The 11,973-nt window shown below is 33.1% G+C and overlaps 2 protein-coding genes across 3 annotated transcripts; one reads left to right on the top strand and one right to left on the bottom strand.

The window, feature by feature from the left end:
- Positions 1-2,715: 2,715 nt before the first annotated feature.
- On the top strand, positions 2,716-6,666 carry TPS5 (trehalose phosphatase/synthase 5). Of its 2 annotated transcripts, none has more exons than XM_078983051.1 (5): positions 2,716-2,858; positions 2,950-3,029; positions 3,515-5,562; positions 5,652-5,925; positions 6,062-6,666. In XM_078983051.1, the coding sequence occupies exons 3-5, from the start codon at positions 3,572-3,574 to the stop codon at positions 6,383-6,385; spliced, it is 2,589 nt and encodes an 862-aa protein (XP_078839177.1). In that variant the 5' UTR covers positions 2,716-2,858; positions 2,950-3,029; positions 3,515-3,571; the 3' UTR covers positions 6,386-6,666. The 2 variants fall into 2 exon arrangements, with proteins under 2 accessions (XP_078839177.1, XP_078839178.1); XM_078983052.1 differs by having other exon boundaries at positions 2,735-2,858; positions 2,971-3,029.
- A 2,937-nt stretch (positions 6,667-9,603) lies between these two features.
- LOC145033429 (putative membrane protein At4g09580) lies at positions 9,604-11,244 on the bottom strand. Its single transcript, XM_078982046.1, has 4 exons — positions 10,892-11,244; positions 10,467-10,737; positions 10,129-10,299; positions 9,604-9,945 (listed from the first exon to the last, which is right to left on the bottom strand). The coding sequence occupies exons 1-4, from the start codon at positions 11,155-11,157 to the stop codon at positions 9,817-9,819; spliced, it is 837 nt and encodes a 278-aa protein (XP_078838172.1). The 5' UTR covers positions 11,158-11,244; the 3' UTR covers positions 9,604-9,816.
- Between the last annotated feature and the right edge of the window lie 729 nt (positions 11,245-11,973).

The following is an 11,973-nucleotide window of genomic DNA, read 5'->3' as shown; positions in this document are numbered from 1 at the left end:
CTTGAAGAAATAAACTTGAATGGAATCAAAATAGAAGTATGAAATAAAACTAAAAACTTGATTGAAAACAAAATCAGAGTTGTTCCATGGGTTTTTGGTTCTGGTTAGAAGGAGAAACAAAATCGAAATCGACATCATAAACAAAATAAAACCCAAATAAAGATTCAGTGTGTGTATATCTCTTCCCCATGGTGTTTGTGATCAATGGTGACAGGGGATGATTACCTCGGTGCATTTTTTTGTTGTGGGGTTTTCAGTGGTGCAGCTTCGATGGTTGAAGAAGGAAGCTTGGGTTCAACATTCTTGATGTATGGATGATGGTGGCTAAAAGGAAGATGATGAATGTCGATGATCTGGAGTGTGTGTGTTTGCTTGTGTGTGTGTGTGTGTGAGAGAGAGAGAGAGGTGGGTCCTCCATTATTTTTTAATTGTTAAAATAAATAAATAAATATTTAATTTAAAAAAATGAAAGAAAAATGAAAAATAAATACCCCAAGGGTATTATAGTTATTTCAATTTCCGGAGGGACTATTTTCACATACAAACTACCTCAAAAGGATCACCAATCCAAAAAAATCACTGTTTGAATTAAAACCCCAAAAAATACATACCACAGGAACCATTTTTGCAATTTTGTCTCAATAAAATATGCTTTCGACTTTTCTTCATTTCAAACACAACCACATAGCGATAACATGGTCCATAAGATTGCTTCAACTGCATTATTTTTGTCTTGTGATAATTATAACAAGTTTACATTATTGCAAAACTTCAATTGTTGAATTAGAGTTTTGGTAAGGTTAAATCACATCGCTTAGTAAGCTCAAACACCACATCACATACCATGGCTAACGTCTTCATCTATAACAGATTTTAGGAGCTAATTCATACAAAATATTTTTTCTTAATATACAACAGTTTGTGCTTAAAAATGTTGTATTTATATAATTCTATAAAATATAAATTGTTGTGTACAAATCAATCGTATATGATGACTTTAAATTAATTAAATTTATATAAAAGATTATTAAAAAAAACTGATTACTGAATATATTATTTAATTAAAAGTTAAACTAAACGATAATATTTTTAAGTCACAATATAAAAATTACACAAAACATGAAACTGATGTAATAGAATTCCTAACGTAGATCAGCAGATCTAGTTTTAAAGACATTCTCAAAATCAATAATATTGATATTCTGAGTTTTACAATAGTTATATGATGTATTAAATTTTTAAATGTATATTTACTCCAATTTTAAATGGTTTAATGTTGAAAAGGACATCAATAATGTGCATTTTCATCTCTCACAGTCTTTTTCTAGTGTTAAAGGAATCTTTTAAATATTTAATACGATGACGTCTATATGGCACACGTACACTTTCTACTTGCTAACTCGAGGCTATGTGTAAATTATTGGTTATGTAGATTAAATAAATAAATTAATTATACTGAAATATGTCAAAATTTTGCAACCGTGGAGCTTGTTATCATCATTTTTCAATATAAATGGGGCTGAAATCGTAGACTTAGATTTTAACTGTATTTTTTTATTAAAAAAAAGTTAAATGGGATATTCCGGTTATTGTTTTTTTCACACACACACACACATATATATATATATATATATATATATATATATATATATATATATATATATATATATATATATATATATATATATATATATAAAAGTATTTTCATTGACAAATAAAACCAATGGGATTAATGGTTATTGGGTACAGTGTAGAGCACATGAAGAGAGGATTGAGTGGAGCTCCCTATTCTTGTTTTACTATGCAAAGAGAACAAAACCATAAGCAAAGTATTGTCAAAATGATTTAGGCATCCCACTGTAACTGAAATTTGTATATTTTAGTGCAACAATCTTATAGGCTCAGCATTCATATCATCATATTAACTATATATTTTAATGGACTACTTTCTGTTTAAGTCATAATAATTCCTAACAATTCGTTTTCTTAATTGAGGCATTTATTAGAATTTCGGGTAATCACAAAAAGGTCATTATTATTATTTATTTTTTTTATGGAAAATAGATAGTTGATCTAACCTTTTTCCATTTGCCAAAATTAATGTCCACCATTTCAGAAATATGTCCATTTTGGCTCACAGACATATATAATACGTCGTCTTTTTCATTTGCAAGTTACATTTGAAAAGAAAAAAAATCGATCTTTAAATCGAGATTTTTAATGTCGTCAAGTTTTCAATGAAATAAACTCTATCAGATAAAATATGTCTTAACATTATTTTTTTAAATGACAAAACGCCAAAACATTTTAATTTTGATCTTTTTAATAAGCCGCCTAATATTTAATATTTTTAAATATGGTTATTTGCTAATCATCCAAAAATTATTTACCTTATATTAAAAAAAAACATTTGGTAATTTTGTGATTGTCGGTAGAATGTCATATTCTGTAAAATTAACTTGCCCTCATTTTTTAAATCAAGTGTTTATTGAAGAAATAATATAATATTAATTTAGATTTCTTAAATTAATTAAAAAAATACAAAAGTGTTTCGAGTGCTCAGCTCTCGCTCTCAGGCATCATAAAGGTATCTTAAGCTTTCTATACAACAAAATGGAATAACATAACTAAGTTGTACTTTATGCATTAAAACATGTATGTCAGTCTGAAAATGAGTCTTTTAGCCCTGAAAAAAGATGCCCTGAAATTTTATAGTGTAATTACTTCAGGCATAGGTGGATATATAGTGAAAGAAAGTACTGTGTTAATGTGAGGAATCTTTGCGATTTGTTTATATTAAACGGAGGAATCTTTGATATTTTTCATCAAATTGTTTCTCATTTCCACTTTAATCAAAGGTAATCTTTCTCTTCTTTCATCACTACCACTGATCTAATCAACTTTTCCTTTTGATTAATATTTTTTTGTGGGTTCTGTTTCATTATCAAGCTTCCCCACTTTTTCTTGCAGCAAATTTGGAATCTTTACTTCGTTCTCTGAAAATGGCAGGACTTTGAGCAACTTTCCAGGTTTGTTCTATCTTTTCGTGAAGTTGATTTCATTTCTTGCTGAAGATTGACAAGTATATTTCAACTTTTTATCATTTTTTTTTTCTGTATGCACATAACCTGTTTGTTCATATGCTTCATGTTCTAGGGTTCTTCATTCAAATGGGTTCTCAGTTTTACTTCAAAAAATTTCATGTTTTCAATTCATAGTTTTTAAAAAAATAAAAACCTTCCGCAGTTCTTCTCCTATCCTTGAATCTTGATGTTCTAGGGTTTGAGTTCACTATCTGAAAAATATATAAACCTCGTTTTTTGGGGTTTCATAAACGGATCTTAAAATTTCATTCAATGTTCATTTAATTATTTACCTATACATCCAAGATTCATGGCCTATACTAAATTTGGTAATGTCAGATTTTCGATACGAAGCTTTTTTTGAGGTTTGTTTGTACATCTACTTAATAAAATTGAAACGTATGATACATCTATTCTCATTTCTTTTGCAGATCGAAAAAGGAACATTTCCAGAATTTATCATCGATCTTAATTCCACTTCTTAAATTATGATGTCAAGATCTTACACCAATCTCTTCGAACTCGCTTCGGGTGAAGCCCCATTACCATCATCCGGATTTGGTCGCCACATGGGAAAAAAACTTTCCCGTGTGGCGACCGTCCCAGGGGTATTATCGGAACTAGACGACGAAGGTTTTAGTTCCGATGCCCCATCATCCGTTTCCCAGGATCGAATGATCCTGGTCGGAAACCAACTCCCACTGCGGGTCCACAAGACCCACAGCGGGAGTTGGACATTCAGTTGGGACGAAGACTCCCTTCTGTTACAACTCAAAGATGGGCTCAATGAAGACGTAGAAATAATCTACATCGGTTGTCTCCGCGAAGAAATCGACCCGAAAGATCAAGATGATGTGGCGCAACATCTCCTCGAAAATTTCAAATGTGTCCCCGCGTTTATACCCCCGGAGCTTTTTAGCAAATTTTACCATGGGTTTTGTAAGCAACATTTATGGCCATTGTTTCACTACATGCTTCCGTTATCACCGGACCTTGGGGGCCGGTTTGACCGGTCTCTTTGGCAAGCGTATGTTTCGGTCAACAAGATTTTCGCAGATAAAGTTATGGAAGTAATTAGCCCGGATGACGATTTCGTTTGGGTACATGACTACCATTTAATGGTTTTACCTACTTTTTTGAGAAAAAGATTCAATCGGGTCAAACTCGGGTTTTTTCTCCATAGCCCGTTTCCGTCTTCCGAAATTTACCGGACCCTACCGGTACGTGACGAGCTTTTGCGGGCCCTACTCAATTCCGATCTTATCGGATTCCATACTTTTGATTACGCCCGTCATTTCCTTTCATGTTGCAGTAGAATGCTCGGGCTATCTTATCAATCCAAACGAGGCTACATCGGGCTCGAATACTACGGTCGAACCGTAAGCATCAAGATTTTACCCGTTGGAATCCATTTAAAACAACTCCGGAATGTTCTTGATCTCCCGGAAACCGAGTCAAAAGTAGCCGAGTTACGCGACCGGTTTCACGGTCGAACCGTGTTGCTCGGGGTTGATGACATGGACATATTTAAAGGCATAAGTTTGAAGCTTTTAGCTTTCGAGAATTTGCTGACTCACCATCCCGAAAAGAGGGGTAAGGTGGTTTTGGTTCAAATCGCGAACCCAGCCCGCGGGCGTGGACGCGATGTTCTTGAGGTGCAATCGGAAACTCATACGACCCGCGAACGGATAAACCGGAAATTCGGGCGACCCGGATACGAACCCGTAATTCTAATCGATATCCCGCTTCAATTTTACGAACGGATCGCGTATTATGTCATTTCCGAATGTTGCCTCGTGACAGCTGTACGAGACGGAATGAATTTAATCCCGTATGAGTACATCATCTCTCGACAAGGGAACGATAAGCTCGATGAAACCCTAGGGGCGAATCCGTCAATTCCGAAAAAAAGCATGCTCGTTGTATCCGAATTCATCGGGTGTTCACCGTCTCTTAGTGGCGCGATACGGGTCAACCCGTGGAACATCGATGCGGTTGCGGAGGCTATGGATATGGCCTTGATCATTGCCGAACCCGAAAAACAAATGAGGCATGAAAAACATTATAGATACGTCAGCACACATGATGTGGCGTATTGGGCCCGCAGTTTTTGGCAAGATCTAGAAAGATCTTGTAGGGATCATGTGAGGAGAAGGTGTTGGGGGATCGGCTTCGGGTTGGGTTTCCGGGTCGTCGCGTTGGATCCAAACTTCCGGAAGCTTTCGGTTGAACATATCGTTTCGGCTTACAAACGGACTAAAAAACGCGCTATTTTGTTGGATTATGACGGGACTATAACGGTTCAAAATTCAATCAGCACCAACCCGAGTCCGGAAGTTTCCGGAATGTTGAATAGTTTATGTAAAGACCCGAAAAACATTGTTTTTATTGTTAGTGGGAAAGATCGGGCTACTTTGACCGAATGGTTTTCATCATGTGATAATTTGGGTGTTGCAGCTGAACATGGTTACTTCCTGAGGTACGAATGCAAGAAATAGCAAAAAAAAAAAAAAAACTTTTTGTTTATTTGTGATTTTTATTTATTTAATATTATTTTTATTTGTGTAGGGAGAATAAGGAAGCGGAATGGGAAACTTGTATTGCGGTTCCCGATTTTTATTGGAAACAGATAGCCGACCCGGTTATGAAATTATACACAGAAACAACAGACGGGTCGACAATTGAGATGAAAGAAAGCGGGTTGGTTTGGAACTATCAATACGCGGATCCGGATTTTGGGTCGTGTCAAGCTAAAGAGCTTTTGGATCATTTGGAAAGTGTTCTTGCTAATGAACCCGTTACAGTCAAAAGTGGTCAAAATATTGTTGAAGTTAAACCACAAGTTAGTATTCTTTTTCCCTTATATATATATATATATATATATATATATATATATATATATATATATATATATATATATATATTTTTAAATAATAATCGCAACGTGCTTATAATATTTTTTTTGTTTTTTTGAATAGGGGATTAACAAAGGGCTTGTTGTGGATAGACTGTTGACAACAATGAAAGAAAAAGGAATGTTGCCTGATTTTGTGCTTTGCATAGGGGATGACAGGTCAGATGAGGACATGTTTGAGGCGATCACACGGGCGGTTGCGGGCCCGGCTCTGTCCCCGGTGGCGGAGATATTTGCTTGCACGGTGGGCCGAAAGCCCAGCAAGGCCCGATATTTTCTTGAGGACACAACCGAGATTTTGAGAATGTTGCAGGGACTTGCTGCTGCTTCGGAGAATTGTATGCTAAAGAATGTAACAAAAGGTTTTCAGAAAGTGGTCATGGAGTAAGGGGGATTTACGGAAATGCCATTGTTAGTGTTTTTGGCTGTCGGATTGCTTGTGAATAATTATTATCTTCTCCGAGGTCGATAGGAGAGGTTTCGGTTTCATGTTTAGAAGGTTTCTGTGAAATTTGGTATTTTGTTATAGAGAGAGAGAGAGAGAGTATGTAGTTGTGTAGTTTGTAGTTTGGACTTTTGAAGTAAATAAGTTGGCTTTTGGTAAGTCAAACTTATGGATATGTATGGTCAATGCGCTTTATGTATTGTTTTGGTCGTTTGATATTTTCATTCTTAGATTTTTGTTTAAGTAATATGAAAACGGAAAAGTGGATGTATGTCCTTGACAATATCAAGCTAGAATAATAACCATTGAGAGTGTATATTGGCAAAAGACTATACAACAATTTCTCAAATCTTTTGGATAATTACCCCCAAATCAGAAATGGGTTTTTTAATGAAGATGTTTTGTCTTTTCCCACTTTGTTTTCTTTATTAAATAATCTGATGTACATATGAATTTAATTGATTTTATAAAACCTTCCTTGCCATTATGATGATCCTGTACCACATGCCCCATCGCCATTCAATGTACAAGTTGTGGCCTTCCTCCTATAAATGGAAATGTGGACCATTACTTTCTTTCTTCTATGACTTACCCTTTTTTAAACAAAAAATGTGAGATGCAATTATGCATCCTCTGTCACAACAGGGGATGAAACAAGGTATGTTTTGATAATCAAAATGGTTTCTCCATCTTTTTATTGATTGTGTAGAAATTCACTTTCCATATTTCAATAGTATGTAAGGTAGCACCAAATTTGATATCTTCTACTTGATTTTTTTTTGTTATACTCTCATTTAATTTGCCAATTTAATTTGCCAAATGTAATTTTATAGTATTTTGAATTAGTTTTTATTCAACATATCATTTTATGGTTTTTCTATTTTATTAAGTTTCAGTATTTAAATGCAATAATAAATGCATATTAATTTCCTTAATGAACTTTCTTTTTAATTTCAAAATTACTAAATTAAACTCATTAATTTTCTTTATTTATTTATCTAAATTATTTGTTTAAATTTAGAGAAAAAAAAACATTTTAATATTTATAATTCAATATTTTTCCCATTTTTTTTATAAATTCAAACTTTTCAAATGTTTAGAGTTTTATATTTAGTTTTTTCTTTTAAATAAACTAATATAATACACGGGTCTCATACTTAGTAGAATAATCAACAAAAGACATTTTCAACTTTAGTTACTAAGAAAAGTAATATAAATGAGTTGTCACGAAACTTCACATATTAAGGTATTAGGGTAGACGATATCCATCTTTTCTTTTCCTTCGATCCATTTGTCATATCACTACCATATTAATTTCTTTTTTCTCTTTCTTACATCTTTTCCATTCCGGTACATATAGAAACTCATATTTCCCTTCATTCCAACCCATTCCACTTCTAATTTTAAAATAAATAAGAACTAATTAAAAGCATAAAACAAAATTATTAAAAACCTACATAACCAATTCACAAAGAGAGAGAGAGAGAGAGGGAAAGAGAGAGAGAGAGAGAGAGAGAGAGTTCCACAACCCACAATCAGCTTCTTATAGCTGTACCACCCTTCTTCAGAACTGACTAATTTAGTTTAAAACCCAAAAGTCAATTTTCTTTGTGTTATGCTAAACTTTCACCGTTGCTAGTGTTTTTTTGTTCATATTTTTAGTCCAAAACTGTGTCTAGGTTTAAGGCTCTGTGCCATTGACCCTTGCCATTCTTCATTGTGGATGGGATCAAACTCGTCTTATATGCACTTATACCACCTAACTTTAGTAGAACACATGTTGAGTCCCTTCACACTCGTATAAATTCTAATTACATTAAATGAATAGTTGACAGTAAAATCACACACACACACACACACACACACACACACACACATATATATATATATATATATATATATATATATATATATATATATATATATATATATGACTAATTGAAAATTAATTTCATTGAAAAGTTAGGGCGTTAAAGATTTTTTTTAAACAACAAATATGCTAAACTACTCATAAATTATTATACGACACACACACACACACACACACACACACACACACATATATATATATATATATATATATATATATATATATATATATATATATATGACTAATTGAAAATTAATTTCATTCAAAAGTTAGGTCGTTAAAGGTTTTTTTTAAACAACAAATATGCTAAACTACTCATAAATTATTATACCTATGTCCACTGTGGGACTTGAACCCTCGACCTCACGAAGGGAGGGCAACATCGGATACCGCTGGACTAGAAACTCTTTGGTTAGAGGCTTTAGTTTCAAGATTAGTTTTGCTATACTTTCAAGATTAATTCCATAAAAAGTTAGTGTGTTTACAGGCTAATTAGTTTCAAAATTAATTTCACAACATATAATTTAGAGTTTATCAGCATATTTTAGTATAATTATAATTATTATCAAGACATGTTGAGTTTGATTTAGTATTCGAGACCGGAATTATGAGGTGGACACTCAGATTGATAAATGTGAAATTACGAATACATGTCCAAGGAAGCGTCCCTGCTAGGGTCTAGGGGAAGCGCCCCTTACCGGGTCCAAGGTGCAAAGCCCCTAGACCCTGCAAGAGGCACTATCCTTAGTTTATGACATCATTATGATGCAATAGTTGGTTATGTCTTATAACCACCATTGTAACTTCCCTTTTTGGCACCATTTTGAATACAACCAACTTCCAACTGCCATCTTCCTTCCATGGAAAGGGTGAACACTTTTGATAACCGAAATTGATTATGTGTATCTATTTGTTTCTCAAAATCATAAAATAGCAAGATACTTTTTTGTGTTTCAAATTTGGAAGTGACATGAATTCTAAATTGTCATTATTTAATTATCTCAAATCAGATTTTGTGATACCCCAAGAATAAGACAATAAGGTTGAAATCATAGATTTTGAAATGTAATTGCAATCACGATTCTTAAATTAACCAAGTTTATATTGATATTCTTAGACCCAAAATCTAACATATCATTGACATTATGTGATTTTGATTTTTTTGTTAGAACTTTTAATTTCATGTTTGTAGGTTTAAATTTATGTTAACCGTCATTTAAAACCCGATTCGGCTTGCTATTGAAGCCCTTTTCCAAAACACATTCAAAACCAATTATCTAAATGTGACACGACAATAAAATTTCTTAGATTCGAAACAATACAAAGTAGACATTTATCCAAATACATATTTTACAAGAGTGGTTCCGACTTAGTTTGAGGACTAATTTTTTCTTAGTGTTTTATCTACTTGTTAACGAATCAATCTAGTGAATTCATTCAAAAGAATGACATATCCAAACACACTATCAATGTACCTGTGATTTCCTTCTACAAATAAACAACCCTATGGTTCACTCGTGTTGCTTATCATTGTTGGGATCACAGATGCCAGCCCTATAAAAAACAATATGCTGATTGATTGCATGTCGTATAGATCTCCAAGCGACTGTAGCTCACCAAGTGCCATTCCTGCCTGCACATTGGATAAAAACGTCAAAATCTTTACTATCACAATGTATCTGGGACCCATATAGACAAGACATAAATGTCTTTTCATTTTAATCATTAAAAAAAACCCGATATCTAGGCCATGTCCCATTTTGTCTTTCTTTAAATTACCCAAGAGACTTTATCTTCTAAACAAGAGAGAGATTACCCTAACAGTGATAAAAGCAACTGGAAGGAGGCCAAGAGAAGTTGCCAACAGAAACGTGTGAAAAGGCACATTTACAAGTGGAGATGCAATGTTAATAAAGGCGTTTGGCAAAGTGGGTGTCACCCTTAGAAATAGCATGTAGTTTAGTAACCGGGTTTCCCTTTTCGCCACCTGACAACGACAAAACACAAAGTCATGCATCATATTATACATATACATATATATATATATATATATATATATATATATATATATATATATATATATATATATATATATATATATATATATATATATATATATATGTGTTAAGGCGATGAAGTTAAAGAGGAACTGACCTGGTTTTGGAAGAAAACCAGTTTATCAGGCCAGAGAGACAAGATTAGAGGGCGGCCGATCAAATTAGATAGAAAGTAACAGGAAGATGCTCCGGCGGTGGCAGCAAAGACAACGAGGGCCAATCCTTTGAAGACCCCGAAAAGGGATCCGGCGAGTAGAGACATGAAAACAGTTCCTGGAATCATGAATGTTTGCATGAAAATGTAGACTGTGCAATACCCAACAAGCACCTGGATTGTGTAGTCACATGTGTATCTCTCCAGATTATCCCTGAAAAAGAATCAGAGAAATCTCAAATCTAAACCTATTGGTATGAAAATGTGTTCATAATTAATCCAGATGCATGGAGACATTTATTTGGGGGAATTTTAGGGTGTTTGAAATTTCGATTTAGATTGGAAATGAAAAGGGGGAGAAGGAATACCGGAGGACATGAAGATCTTCAAGCGTTCTTGGAAGCTTAAGGAAGGTGTAGTCAGAAACCGGCAAGGAGAGATAAACTCCGATGAGACTAACAGCGAAACCCAAAACGACGGCGGATGCACCCGCCATCTCCCCATACGTTAATACAAATTTGGATGGCATTGCCGATGATTTCACTGTATTTTCCCTGTAATCATCGTTCGATGTCGTTGAAGAAGAACAAGAAGAAGAATTATCCGATGTTTCAACCCGCCGTTGCTGTTCCATCGAATTGAATTCTTCTTCTTAGTTTCTACTTCAAAATCTGAAAATCTCCAGGGAAATTGAAGATTTGATCATTGAAGTAATGAGGATTTTGTTTTGAAAATTAAATAAGCATCCCAATATTGAAGGCAACGAATTAAGATATAAGAATGAACCTAACACGTTTCTTCTCCGATTACCTGTTTTGGTAACTTTTTTTTTTTTTTTTTTTTTTTTTTTTTTTACCGAATTTTAATTCAAAAAAATATACGCGCACAATATAAATTAAAAAACAAATTCTGATAGGTGGAATATGACTTTGTAATGCAAGTAACTATCATCTTTGTAGGTAATTAGTTACTTGTTTATACTAGTTTACCATTAAAAATATCATTTTGACCGGTTAAATTTTGTTTAACCGATTAAAAAAATATCATTAAACTTTTATATTTGTTAGTCCATAAAATATGTTAGACTTATATTTTCGTGACTTACTATTAAACTAAAAATTGAGCATATTTAATCACTTTTATCTTTTCTTATCTTTAATTGAATTTCAATCAAAATTAGATGGTGATATAATAGCTAATTCCTTGTTGCAAAATTAGTAATTTACCAACTTCATGCTTCTTTTTTTCTTTTTGAAATATCAAAAATTTGAAACATCTACTTGGATATATATATATATATATATATATATATATATATATATATATATATATATATATATATATATATATATATATTGTTTTTTTTATATATCGAAATACATTTATGATGAATAAATGTTTAACAAAATAAATCAAAATTACAAAAGAATTTTATAGAAATGATAAAAAG

The sequence above is a fragment of the Lactuca saligna genome, chromosome 3 (genome assembly GCF_052625555.1).
Source record: "Lactuca saligna cultivar CGN05327 chromosome 3, ASM5262555v1, whole genome shotgun sequence".
Taxonomy (NCBI): Eukaryota; Viridiplantae; Streptophyta; class Magnoliopsida; order Asterales; family Asteraceae; genus Lactuca; species Lactuca saligna.
This window is presented reverse-complemented; position numbering and strand designations above follow the sequence as displayed.